The sequence below is a fragment of the Balaenoptera physalus genome, assembly GCF_965194825.1.
Source record: "Balaenoptera physalus genome assembly, chromosome: Y".
NCBI lineage: Eukaryota > Metazoa > Chordata > Mammalia > Artiodactyla > Balaenopteridae > Balaenoptera > Balaenoptera physalus.
This window is the reverse complement of record NC_138904.1, coordinates 2035049-2047842: the sequence shown is the minus strand read 5'-3', so window position 1 is coordinate 2047842 and position 12794 is coordinate 2035049. Positions and strand designations below refer to the sequence as shown.

General features: G+C 42.3%; 1 protein-coding gene across 2 annotated transcripts in view; it reads left to right on the top strand.

Annotated features, from left to right (window-relative positions):
- LOC309653424 (matrix-remodeling-associated protein 5-like) overlaps positions 1–12794 on the top strand; it is a 122000-nt gene that overhangs the window by 59669 nt on the left and 49537 nt on the right. The window contains exon 1 of one of the 2 annotated variants that reach the window (XM_082448041.1): positions 1586–1614. The exons of the other annotated variant lie outside the window; for it this stretch is intronic. Coding sequence (XP_082304167.1) covers positions 1601–1614 — 14 coding nt within the window. The 5' untranslated portion in view covers positions 1586–1600. Of the gene's footprint in view, positions 1–1585; positions 1615–12794 lie in introns of those variants that run through there. 2 annotated transcript variants of the gene reach the window in all.

Here is a 12794-nt window from a genome sequence, read left to right as displayed (position 1 = left end):
TGCAGACACGAGCACTCACGGCTAATGGTTCTTACTCAAGCTATCTGGGAATTGTAATGGGGAATCAGAACAATCTTGGCAAGAGTGCCCTGGTAGAGTAATTGATCCTAAATTAAAGACTTAGCTGGATCCCGAGGAACTGTTCAAAACTGGCAAGCCACCAAAGCACTGTATCTTTATCATCATATTGAAAATGGAAATAGTTGGCAATGGTATGCACTCAAAACATAGCTACAGTTTCTTTTAAAACTTAAATATTGAATTCGTGGCAACATTTGGGTTAAATTTATGTTCAAAAAAATGGATTGTCTTCTGAAATGTGGGTGGAGAGGCACATATGCACAGTTCTGTTTATATATCCCTCACAACAATAATTAGTTGAACAGGCAGAGAATTCGTTTTCCAGATTTCTTAATCTGCTAGACAGGACTCCAAGAAAGAGAGAAAGTCCATACGCGTTTTCATTCTTAGGGGATATTATCCTTTTGGAAATATTACCGAAATGTGGAGGAAGCAGAATTACTCTCTTCTGGAAAACAGGTGTATCTAATATTATATGTTTTTCATCAGTGCCCTATCTTTTACCACTGTTCTTAATTTTCTTACAATTTATGGAGCACTAAAGTGACTTTTACTTCAAGATCGTAAAATATAAGACAAAAAGAGAAACCGATCTTTACCACTTTACAGGCATTTGCACACACACCTGTGAAGAAAATGTTTTCGCAAGTGTTAAGAGTTCATTGACCATCTCAAGTCAAGGTATTCTGGAAGGCTGAGCGACCCTCAACGGTGAATCCAGGTGGAATCTCCAACCCTAAAAATAAAACCACTAACTAGAGAGGTTCTATGTATGCCAATGGATATTTCCACCAATGTGTGTGTGTGTGTGTGTGTGTGTGTGTGTAGGTGTGTCTGAGTTCTAGGTCAGAGGAATTAATGGGTCAAGGACCATAATGTGTGTGGCGAAGAAGCTCATTAGGGGCTGAATTGTGTCCCCTGAAAAATCCATATGTTGAAGCCCTAACCCCCAGGACTTCAGGATGGGGCTGGATTTGGAGATGGGTCTCTACAGAGGTCATTAAGGTAAAATGGGGTCATTAGGGTGGGTTCTGATCCCATAGGACCGGTGTCCTTATAAGAAGAGGAGATCAGGACACAGACACACACAGAGGGACGACCACGTGAGGACACAGGGAGGAGAGGGCCGTCTACACGCCCAGGAGAGAGGCCTCGGGAGGGACCAGCCCTGCCCACACCTGGATCTCAGACTCCAGCCTTCAGGACTGGGAGAGAATATATGTCTGTTCTTTAAACCAGCCAGTTTGTGGTATTTTGTTATGGCAGCAAAATAATAAAAACTCTACATGGCTGTGGTGATCCAACAGAACAATGACAACGATGATTATGACCTTGCAATTAATGAAGGAACTGGACGGATGAACGCTATAAAGTGTGTTGCCTGCTTCAGCTTCCTGATATGATTGGCATGCAGATTTAGGCAAAGCATGTGTTCTTTAGAATGTTGACTCCGTGCTTTATAGTTTCCAAAGGAGAATGAACAGGACGGGAAGGATAACTGAAAACCAGGAAAAAGCTCATGGAAGAAGGCATGTAAGTGAAGAGGACCTATCGTTAAATTGCATTGTTAAAATTGACCAGGGGAGTGGAGGTGGGGAAGGGGAGGGAGAGATAAAACACAGGGAGGGGAGATAAATTAGGAGTTTGGGATTAACACATACACACTACTGTATATAGTCAATAAAATAGATAACCCAGAAGGACCTACTGTCGAGCACAGGACACTCTACTCAGTATCTTGGAATAAACTGTAACAGAAAAGAATCTGAAAAAGAGTGGATACATGCATATGCATAACCGAATCACTGTGCTGTACACCTGAAACTAGCACAACATTGTTAATCAACTCTACTCCAATTCAAAATAAATAAGTAAAATTGGCCATTTGAGTTATTTTTCTGTTACTACATTATTTACGTGGAATGTAAAAAAGCAAAAACGTTTTTTGAGAGGAAATGCCAAATTACTCACTGCACATTTTAAAAGTGAATTAAGAATCCATTTTAAAGGTAGAACATGGATTTTCTACCACCTTCCATTCACACTTTGGGACATTCTATTTATGAGCCTTGAAAGCCTGAAGATCATTTTAACCACCAGAATCCAGTTCTCCCTGGAATAACTTTTCACCAAAAAAAGTAAAAGTAATAAGAATTGCACAGACAGTAAATTGTTCAGTGAGGTTATTTTAAAACTCACAGAACTGATTCATACCCTGTAACAATGCTACTTTTATGTGTCGATTCGTTGCTTTTGAAGTTGGATAGTCAAACTTATCCACCATGCCATAATCAGAAAACATCAAGAGCCAATGGCTGCCCATGTGAAATTTGATATTTACTGAAAAATAAAACTTTGTTTTAAAAGCAATCTTCTATGCTTAGTCTCAGAAAAGGAAAGGTTAATTTGAGTCCCTGATGTATCTTTCATTTTTCTCTATGATGTACATTTTACACTTGAATATTTATATACCAAATTTTTATAAAGACAGAAATATGCATTAAAGACATTTTAGTAGAACAGAGAATTAAAGGCAGACTTTGAAAGTTTAGTGATAAACCTGACTTAAAGCAGCTCAGGGAATGGAAATATACAAATACTATCTCCCTCCCTCTCTCTCACACACACACACACACACACACACACACACACACATACACACACACACACACATGCAAAGTGAATTAGGGTCATGCTCACTATGGGGAAAGATGAACTTACATTATAGCCTAGGTTTGTTCTGTCCAAGTCTCAGGTAGCTAACCACTGGGCAATACTGCCTTGCTAAGGTTACACAAAAATTTGGCAGGTGTACGGGCGTGTGCAGTGGCTATGGGAACGGGTCAAATTTCCCTCTGCACTTTCTTTAAAAGATAGAATGAAATCCTAATCAGTTTTTTAAAAAATCCAAACACATTACTATACATAAGAGAGAGAACCAGGAAGGACTTACTCCACAGGGAGCTCTACTCAGTATTCTGTGATAACCTATATGAGAAAAGAATCTAAAAAAGAGTGGATATATGTATACGTATAACTGATTCACTTTGCTGTACACCTGAAACTAACACAACATTGTAAATCAACTCTACTCCAATGAAATTAAAATAAAGAATAAAACATCCATCGTGTCCATCTTATAAAATGAAATCACTTGATAGTAGGGGAGGACTTTTCCTGTGTTTCCTTGAGTTGATTTTGTAGAAACATCTTTGATAACATCCTGACATAGACACACAATGTGTTTCAAAAGTTCCCAGTTTTTATGGGCCTAATGTAAACCACCGTCTCGGAGCGGAAGTAATATTGGGCAAGCTTTCCTGTGAGAAGCCAGCACTTTGAACTCCAATCGTGAGGCCTCCCTTCTCTTAAAACTCCAAAACATTTCAATGGTTTGAATTGACCCGAGGGTAAACTTTAGGATCTGTACACGGAGAAATTGACTAAATGTCCCTCGGGCAATCTTTTCAGAGTAAACATAGTTTACCTGGGATGCTGAAAAAGACGGAGGGTAAAGACTTCAAAATTGACATCTCCCGCGAGAACCCCGAGTCTAGCTGTGGAGAACAAACAAACAAGTCAAGTCAGGACTGTGTCTTTTCATAAAAACAGAGATCTCTGTTGTATATCTAGTAGAAGTCACCTCAGTCTTGCATGGAAAGACACTGGAAGATACCTCTGATTGGGACAAAATTTTCCCTAGAAAAAAGAATTCCAGGTTGGTGCCAATGTACATACAGTTGTTAAAACCTGAAGACCAATAACATTGGGAAACCTTCCTGTTTCTGGATGAATTTATTTATGTATTTACATTGATCGAGCTCATTAATTCATTTAATTCATTTATTGGCACCATATGCCAAATTGTACTTTGCCCAAAGGGACTGTCAAGAAAAATTCACAATCACAACGCTGGAAATCAAACACAAACAAAGCTTGTCTTGCCTTAAAAGGACGTTCTGTGTTCCCAAATGATTGATTTTAATGGTTGGATGTCTCAGTGAAAAAGAAAATCCCTCGTTGACAAAGATGAAACCACTTGGCTCTTTCCCATCTTAGAAGGTTGGAATAGATACTTTTGCAAGAGAAGGCTTGCAGCTTTCATGTTACTGTTGTAGACCTTTTTGTTGAAAAATGGTGCAATAAAGTTAAACAGCCTGCTTCTTTTCATACATGTACAAGCTTCGCATTTCCTTCTCATGTGAAAAACGTATCAAGCATACACACAGATATATCAAAGGCAGGAAATGGATATCCAGTAAGCATATATATATACACACACATACACATACATGTATCGTAAATCGCTTCTTGGTTGTTATATATCATCAGTCACTTCTTGGCTCTGCTTTGGTCTAGAATTAATTACAAGCTTGGTGAGGCCAATGTAGGTGTAGCAGCAAACTTGGGTCATTTGGGTTTTTAGGGTAACAATCAATAAAAGGGGTACAGCATTGTGTCAACCCTCTGATCTTCACCTTCTTATAAACTGACTTTTATCTCTGTTAGCAGAAGCTTTGCGATGAGCTTTGGGTGACTGGGGTGTTTGGTGTCAGCCTCAGGGGAGGAGGACCGCCCAGCGCAAATTAAAACTGGCCCTTGCCCTCTGACCTCTACCACAGGCCACCCAGCCGGCCTAGGGCTGTCAGCTACTCCCCAGGGTGACTTTTTCACCTTCACTCCATCTCCTTGGAGGGATCCAAGTGACCCCACGCTCCTAAGTTTCTGAAGATCTTAATCCTGGGAATGACAGCAAAACTCAATATGTGAAGTACTTGCCAATTCCTGTAGTGCAAACATTCACCACGGCTGATTGCAAGTCATCGGTGAGTGGATATATGTACACATATATGTATATACGTATGAACCTACAAACAGAGCTTCTATTGGTCTGTCTGGTCTGTTATTCTACAGATTAGAGGGACCCAAACTTGGCCGCCCATCACCTGAGGAGCTCTCAAAAATCCTAACGCCCGAGGATATGGAGAAAAGAGAACCCTCGTACAGTGTTGGTTGCATTGTAAATTGGTGCGGCCACTGTGAGAAACAGTATGGAGCTCCCTTGAAAATGTAAAAATAGAATTAACATATGATCCAGCAATTCTACTCCTGGGTATGTTTCAGAAAAACAAAAACACTAATCTCAAAAGATACATGCACCCCAATGTTCACAGCAGCTCTGTTTACAGTAGCCAAGACATGGAAGCAACCTAAGTGTCCATCAACAGATGAATGGATAAAGAAGATGTGGTACATATATACAATGGAATATTACTCAGCCATAAAAAAGAATGAAATAATTCCATTTGCAGCAACAGGGATGGACTTGGAGGGTTTTATGCTAAGTGAAATAAGTCAGACAGAGAAAGACAAATACTATAGGATTGCACTTATATGTGGAATCTAAAAAATACAACAAATGAACAAATGTAACAAAAAAAGAAGCAGACTCACAGATACAGAGAACAAAGTATTGGTTCCCAGTGGGGAGAGGGAAGGGGGGGGAAGGGCAAAATAGGGGGAGGGGATTAAGAGGTACAAACTACTATGTATAAAATAAATAAGCTACAAGGATATATTATACAGCACAGGGGATAGAGCCAATACTTCATAATTACTTTAAATGGGGTATAATCTATAAAACATCAATTCACTATGTTGTACTCTCAAGACTAATGTAGTATTGTAAATCAACTATACTTCAATAAAAAAAATCCTAATGCCCAGTATGAATTCCTGATCAGTTAACTGGGATATCTGGATTGTGTCCTGGGTACCGGCATCTTTAAAGATCCCCTGATGATTCCAAGGTTTGATAAGGTTTGGAATCCTCTGCTCCAGGTATTAAGCCACTAATCAATTAATTAATTAAACCATTTTGAAGATGTCTGCTTTTGCCTACTTGGAAGTGACTGGGTTTTGAGGGTTACCCTTGAGGCCCTTACCCTGAGATCTTTGTACAAGGCGGTTCCCCCATGCCCCCAGAAGCATGATCAGGAAAGCAGCCCAGCATAATATTGTTTATTATAGGCATGCTTGTATAGTTAGGGAACAAAGTTAAATCTAGGGTTTCATATCAATTCATATACTAGCTTCATGGAAATTTATTTTTTAAAATTATTTTTTAAGTTAAAAAGCTAATTCATGGTAGATGACATGTCATTATACATTTGCCAAAACCCATAGAATGTACACCACCAAAAGGGATCCCTAATGTAAACTGTGGGCTTTGGGTGGTGACGATGTGTCAGTGTAGGTTGTTCAGTGATAACAGATGTTCTGTCTGGTGGCGGATATGGACAGTGGAGGAGCCTGTTGGCAGGGGTCGGAGAGGGGCTGTAGGAAATCTCTGTATGTTCCCCCTCAATTTTGCTGTGAACCTAAAACTGCCCTAGAGGAAAAAAAAAAAGTCTTGAAAAAAAAGAGCTAATTAGCCTCATGCAAATTCAATTTTTTTCTCCATTTGTAATGACCTTAGAAATAATAGCTGAAGAAAGAGTTGAGCTTTTCAATTACTTTTTTTCAAGTTTGACTCTTTGGGGGTTTCTTTGTTTGTGTTTTAATTATTTTTAACTTTTTCCATTTTAATTGAAGTATAGTTGATTTACAATGTTGTGTTAGATTCAGATGTACAGCAAAGTGATTCTGTTTTACATCTTTCAGATTTTTCAGATTCTCTTCCATTACAGGTTATTACAAGACATTGAAGGATAGACAGTAAGGTCCTACTGTATAGCACAGAGAACTGTATTCAATATCCTATGATAAACTGTAATGGAAAAGAATATTAAAAAAAGAATGCATATATATATATGTATAACTGAATCACTCTGCTGTATAGCAGTAATTAAAGACAACATTGTAAATCAACTATACTTCAATTTTTAAAAAAGGCATTGAATATAGTTCCCTGTGCTACACAGTAGGTCCTTGTTGTTTATCTATTTTTTATATAGTAGTGTGTGTTTGTTAATCCCAAACTCAGCTGACTTAGATCCCAAGCACTAGGTTATCAACTTACTATGTACTTCTCTGGGTGAATTGTTCAACCTTCTCCCTACTTCTGCTCTGCTTACCAGTGAGCTCCTTGGGATTACAGATTACGGGATCAATGTCTACCAGATAAAGCAAAGGTTTGCAGTCTGCTTGACTTCAATTCTTGAGCAAGTATTTTTATTCAATATCTTTGGACCTTGTTGGGTTATGGACGGGATTCAATAAGATGCTATATGGCAAGGACTTGGCTCAAAGGTTGTATACGACTTACCTTCCTATTTGTGTTCCCTGGGGTTTGAGATGGTGCCCCTCGCTGGGTGAAATGAATCCATTCTCACATCGTGGTGTTAGATCCAAACCAAATACAGAAACACATTTCCCCTAATGTTGATGGAATGCCATATGCAAGTATACATATACACACCACCTCCTTCTTCATCTGCTACGTCTTACCAGAGTCTCTAAAATACTGCCGTTGAAGCCATTGGGAAAATAGAATAATAGGAACCCGTGACTTTGGGATATAACCAGAAGGCCATGGTGGATCAAAGTTATTTTCCTTTTCAAAGAATCTGAAAAAGAATATATATATATATATATATATATATATATATATATATATATATACACGTGAATCACTTTGCTGTACACCTGAAACTAATACAACATTGTAAATCAATTATACCCAATTTTAAAAATCTAAAAAAATAAAAAAACAAAAAAAAATTAATTATTCCATCCAAGGTGAGAAAGAATGCTTAGTGTTCATGAACGACCTCACGTCCTCCTTGGCATCTTGAACCTGACCGCTGGCAGCTTGAGAAGATGGACCCTGACGTGCTTCTCAGTCTGAGGCATAAACGGAATCCAGCAGTTATTAGGATTAATAAGATTTGAGACAAGAACAGCATCAAGAAGAGTCCTTAAGGTCAGAATTCCGACGTTTAGATGAGAAACAAAGCTAACATCATAGAAGGTATTAAATACAGTATGTTCCCGTGAACGGAATAAGGAACAGCTTTAGACGTGGTCATGAACTGTGCAGTCTGAGCTACCCGAGCGCATTCTTTGCTTCTCAGAATCATTGCAAGGAGCCAGAGAACAACTCCCGAGGGACAGGGTTTCCTGTTTAACTTTCTCCTCCAAGACAGGCTTCCTGGTAGCAAACTCTTTAAATAGCTCTGGAGTGCATTACTTGTATCCGTTGATTCGTGTGTTTTTGTTGCACGCCTGCTGAGTTATGGGGGTTAAGAAGCGAGCACAGCCAGAGTACTGGAAGCCAACGGTAATTTAAAAATCAGATGAGTAGACATTTATAGACGGTGGTAGGTGCCACGATGGAAATAAACAGGATGCTAGGAGAATGCCTAACAGACAGAGTGGGTTGGTCCAGCAGGTCAGGGATGTATCTTCCACAGAAGATGCAGTATGTCCAAAGGTCTCCAGCAAACGGAAGTGAGAGTGGAGGGAAGCAGTGTGACGGGAGGGCAGGTGGAAAGGGGAGAGAGGTGAGAAATGAAACTGGGGAGGGAAGGAAGGACCAGAATTTAGGATCTTGGACATCAAGCCAGCTATATCGTTCATTGTAAGACCCATGGCAAGCTGTGAAAGGTTTAAGGAAGGAAGGCTGCCTCGAGCACAAGGGAGTTTTGGAAAAGTCACTGCCTGAAGGGTGGAGAATATGGAACAGAGCCAGTCCATAGGGTGGCCATTCAGGAAGCAAAGTGTCCAGGTGACAGATGATGGTTTCCCAGTGGTGCTGATGGGCACGGAGAGATGCAGGTCAAGGAGAGCTGCCCATGCGGGCCGCTGATGGATAAAACAAGGAGGAATGAACACTGCTAGGCTCCTAGCTTGTGGGCCTGGACCTGCAAGGCTGCGAGGCAAGTTTGATTTTTGGTCTTGATGACTTTAACGACCTTTGAGATGTTGGAGATGAAATATAGGGGTCTGGAGGGTGTAGACAGGATCTAGGCTACACCACACATTTGGAATGTTGGAAAGTCTAGAGTGGTGACGGACACCAAGGGCGTCTGATGATAAAACTTAGCAAAAGTCAGTCGAATAAGAGAAAGTAGTCCAGGAGAGACCCTTGAGGAAGAATGGAGAAGGTTAAATGCATCCTTTGGGGTCAGTGAAGTTAGTTATCATATACTCACTGAGAGCTAAGGGTAAATTTCAGATTATATCTGAGGATGAAGAAATAGGACTTTCAATATCAACAACTCAAAGAATATGGTTCACTATACTTATTTAGTGATGCTTCCATTTCTTTTTTTTTTAAATAAATTTATTTATTTATATTTGGCTGCGTTGGGTCTTCGTTGCTGTGCGTGGGCTTTCTCTAGTTGCGGCGAGCGGGGGCTACTCTTCGTTGTGGTGAGCGGGCTTCTCACTGCGGTGGCTTCTCTTGTTGCGGAGCACAGGCTCTAGGCACACAGTCTTCAGTAGTTGTGGCACGTGGGCTCAGTAGTTGTGGCTCGCGGGCTCTAGAGCACAGGGTCAGTAGTTGTGGCGCACGGGCTTAGTTGCCCTGTGGCATGTGGGATCTTCCCAGACCAGGGCTCGAACCCGTGTCCCCCGCATTGGCAGGTGGACTCCCAACCACTGCGCCACCAGGGAAGTCCCTTCCACTTCTTCTTACATCACCTACATGTAACGTACAATACATTAATGATCTTATCTCATTAGAAACTAGGTCTCCACCAGTGCATAGGGTTTCAATTCAGCAAGAAACTGTAGATTCTGTTTCACTGAAGGAGGTGCAATCTGTATGTCTCTTATCTCCCCTGGAAAAAATATATTTTAAAGCCTGGAACTGAAATCATGAATATGCAAAAGTACATGTCTTCCATTTAATGGCATGGCCCATTGCCAAAAGGCAGCGTGTTTTTTGGAGGGGGGGAAACGTTCCAAAAGTCACCAAGTCTATGAAAAGGAGAAGACCATTCCTGGAAATGTGTTCACAATTTCAGTAAAGTATCGTACATTCCAGAAGAAGTCAGGAGGAAGGTCCTTGCTGACGCCAGAAATCCGTCCAGTGGGAAGCAGTTCTGTTTCCCCAGATGAAACTGCTTGGGTCCGCAGTTCTTTGCACAGGAGCTGAGCTGTGATTTCCACTACGAGCCTGGTGATGAGGCTGGACCACTTTGAAGGACCTCTTGTCAGATGGTTCAGGCCGTCCTCTTGTGTGGTCAGCAGCCAGTTCTCCTGGGGAGGAAAAGAGACAGATGCCATGGCCTGGCGGGTCGGGGGGTGCAGGGGGGGGAGGGTAGGACAAGGAGTCGGCATTCATCACCAGCCAAGGAAATCCCAAGAAGGAGGTGGTAGATTCTGCTTCCCTGAAGGAACTCAGAGCGGATGTGCTTTTTACATCGTGGTCTCTTGGAGGCCACAGGGAACGTTTCGGGTGGGGATCTGATGGCTGCCAGAGGGAGCATGTTTCTGGGGAGGAAACGGGTCTCCCACGCAGCGGATAAAGCACGGAAGGGAGCAAATCAGAAGCCCCTGGGATGGGCTGAGGAACCTCGAGAAGTCCGGCAGCAGGAACAGAAACGCTATAGTCAAAGTCTCATGGGCTTCCTCCCTGCTTTCCCTGTTCTACCCACTCATGTCTCCTCTGCCCTGTAGCACCCTTGGTCCCTGGCTGCCCTTTCTATCCATCCTTTCCACCTCCTAGCTCTCCCTTCCCATCCTTTTTGCTCCATCCTCCTCGTTTCTCCCCTCTCAGAAAATGACTCTGCTTCCAGCTAACCAACAACTACTTCTCCTTTATCCCTTAGTCTCTTCCGGGGCACATTTCCTTTAAATACAAGACTGTAAAACCCTGCCAACAGAGAGGATTCTTCCCCGGGGACGTTTCAAGATGTGACAGGCAGGTGTAGAGGCTCTGTTGATCTGGAGAAGCTTTTTAGCAAGCCTGGAAGGCAGTCCTCAAATTCTCCCAGACCCACAGCTGGCTTCATGCGACGCTGACAAATGTTGGACAGGTTTTTACCATGAGATGTGTATGTATGTTTCTGCAGGGCAGTGAAGGGTGATGAAGATTAAGTGACAAGCCCAGATAGAGCAATTGGCCTTGTGTGGGGAGCTTAACTCTATGACCAACTGATCTTAGTGCTTTAGGACACGACTCTGAACTCCAAATTCCATGTGTGTGTTTGTTCCCTAGAGCTGCCATAATGAAGCACCATAGACTGGGGGCTTAAACAACAAACATATATTGTCTCCAGTCCTGGAGGCCGGAATCTGGGATCCAGGTGTGGGCAGGGCTGGTCCCTCCTGAGGCCTCTCTGCTTCCTGTGTAGACGGCCCTCTCCTCCCTATGTCCTCACGGGGTCGTCCCTCTGTGTGTGTCCTAAGCTCCTTTTATTATAAGGATACAGTCATGCACAGTTTCTGGTTCATGGTTAAGGCTACATGGAAGTAAAAAAGTGAACGGTGCAGGTTCTTCAAAATGTTCATCAAAGGGCTTCCCCGGTGGCGCAGTGGTTAAGAATCCGCCTGCAAATGCAGGGGACACGGGTTCGAGCCCTGGTCCGGGAAGATCCCACATGCCGTGGAGTAGCTAAGCCCATGCGCCACAACTACTGAGCCTGCATGCTGCAACTACTGAAGCCCACGTGCCTAGAGCCTATGCTCTGCAACAAGAGAAGCCACCGCAATGAGAAGCCCGTGCACCGCAACGAAGAGTAGCCCCCGTTCGCCGCAACTAGAGAAAGCCCGTGCACAGCAACGAAGACCCAACACAGCCAAAAATAATAAATAAAATAAATAAGTTTTTTAAAATGTTAATCAAAGAATTACTATATGACCCAGCAGTTCTGTTATGGGCTGAATTGTATCCTCCCCCCTGCCCCCAATTCATATGTTCAAGTCCTAGCCCCCAGGACTTCAGAATGTGGTTGGATTTGGAGATGGGGTCTTTAAAGAGGAGATGAAAGTAAAATGAGGTCATTAGGGTGGGTCCTGATCCCATAGGACTGGTGTCCTTGTAAGAAGAGGAGATCAGGACACAGACGCACACAGAGGGACGACCCTATGAGGACACAGGGAGGAGAGGGCCGTCTGCACGCCCAGGAGAGAGGCCTCGGGAGGGACCAGCCCTGCAGACACCTTGATTTTGAACTTCCAGCCTCCAGGACGGGAGACAATACATGTCTGTTGTTTAAGCCGCCCCATCCATGGCACTATGCGATGGCACCCACAGGACACGAATGCACCCATGCACTGGCCATACCTGGGCTGGATACTGTTTCTCTCTCCCCAGGCGTTTACAATGCTGATGAGAACCACGGCTGCTTACCTCAGGGTATTTGGTTCATGGTTGTTGTTTTTTTCTTTTTTTTCCATTTTCAACTTAGATTCATTATCTTTAAATCATTTCAAGGCTTATTTTAAAACAATATGGGTCATAGAGTTTTGAGAGTTTCACACAACATGTTTGTGGCAACGAGTTTCAACTTTTAGGGATTAATATATTTTGCTCATCTCTCTTCCCATTAACAATAAAGGCTGCCATTCATTAGTAATGTGTGAGAAACATTGATCGAAGCAATTCTTAGTCATAGCAAATGTCCAGTCCGTTCAAGGATGCAAGAGTAACTCAGAGAGTTTCAACAGGAAGGTTGACTCCCTTGATTAGAGTTGAGGAAATTCATAAGTCACCAACATGTTTTGAAACACAAGGAAAACTGCACGTGGATGAATTGGTATTT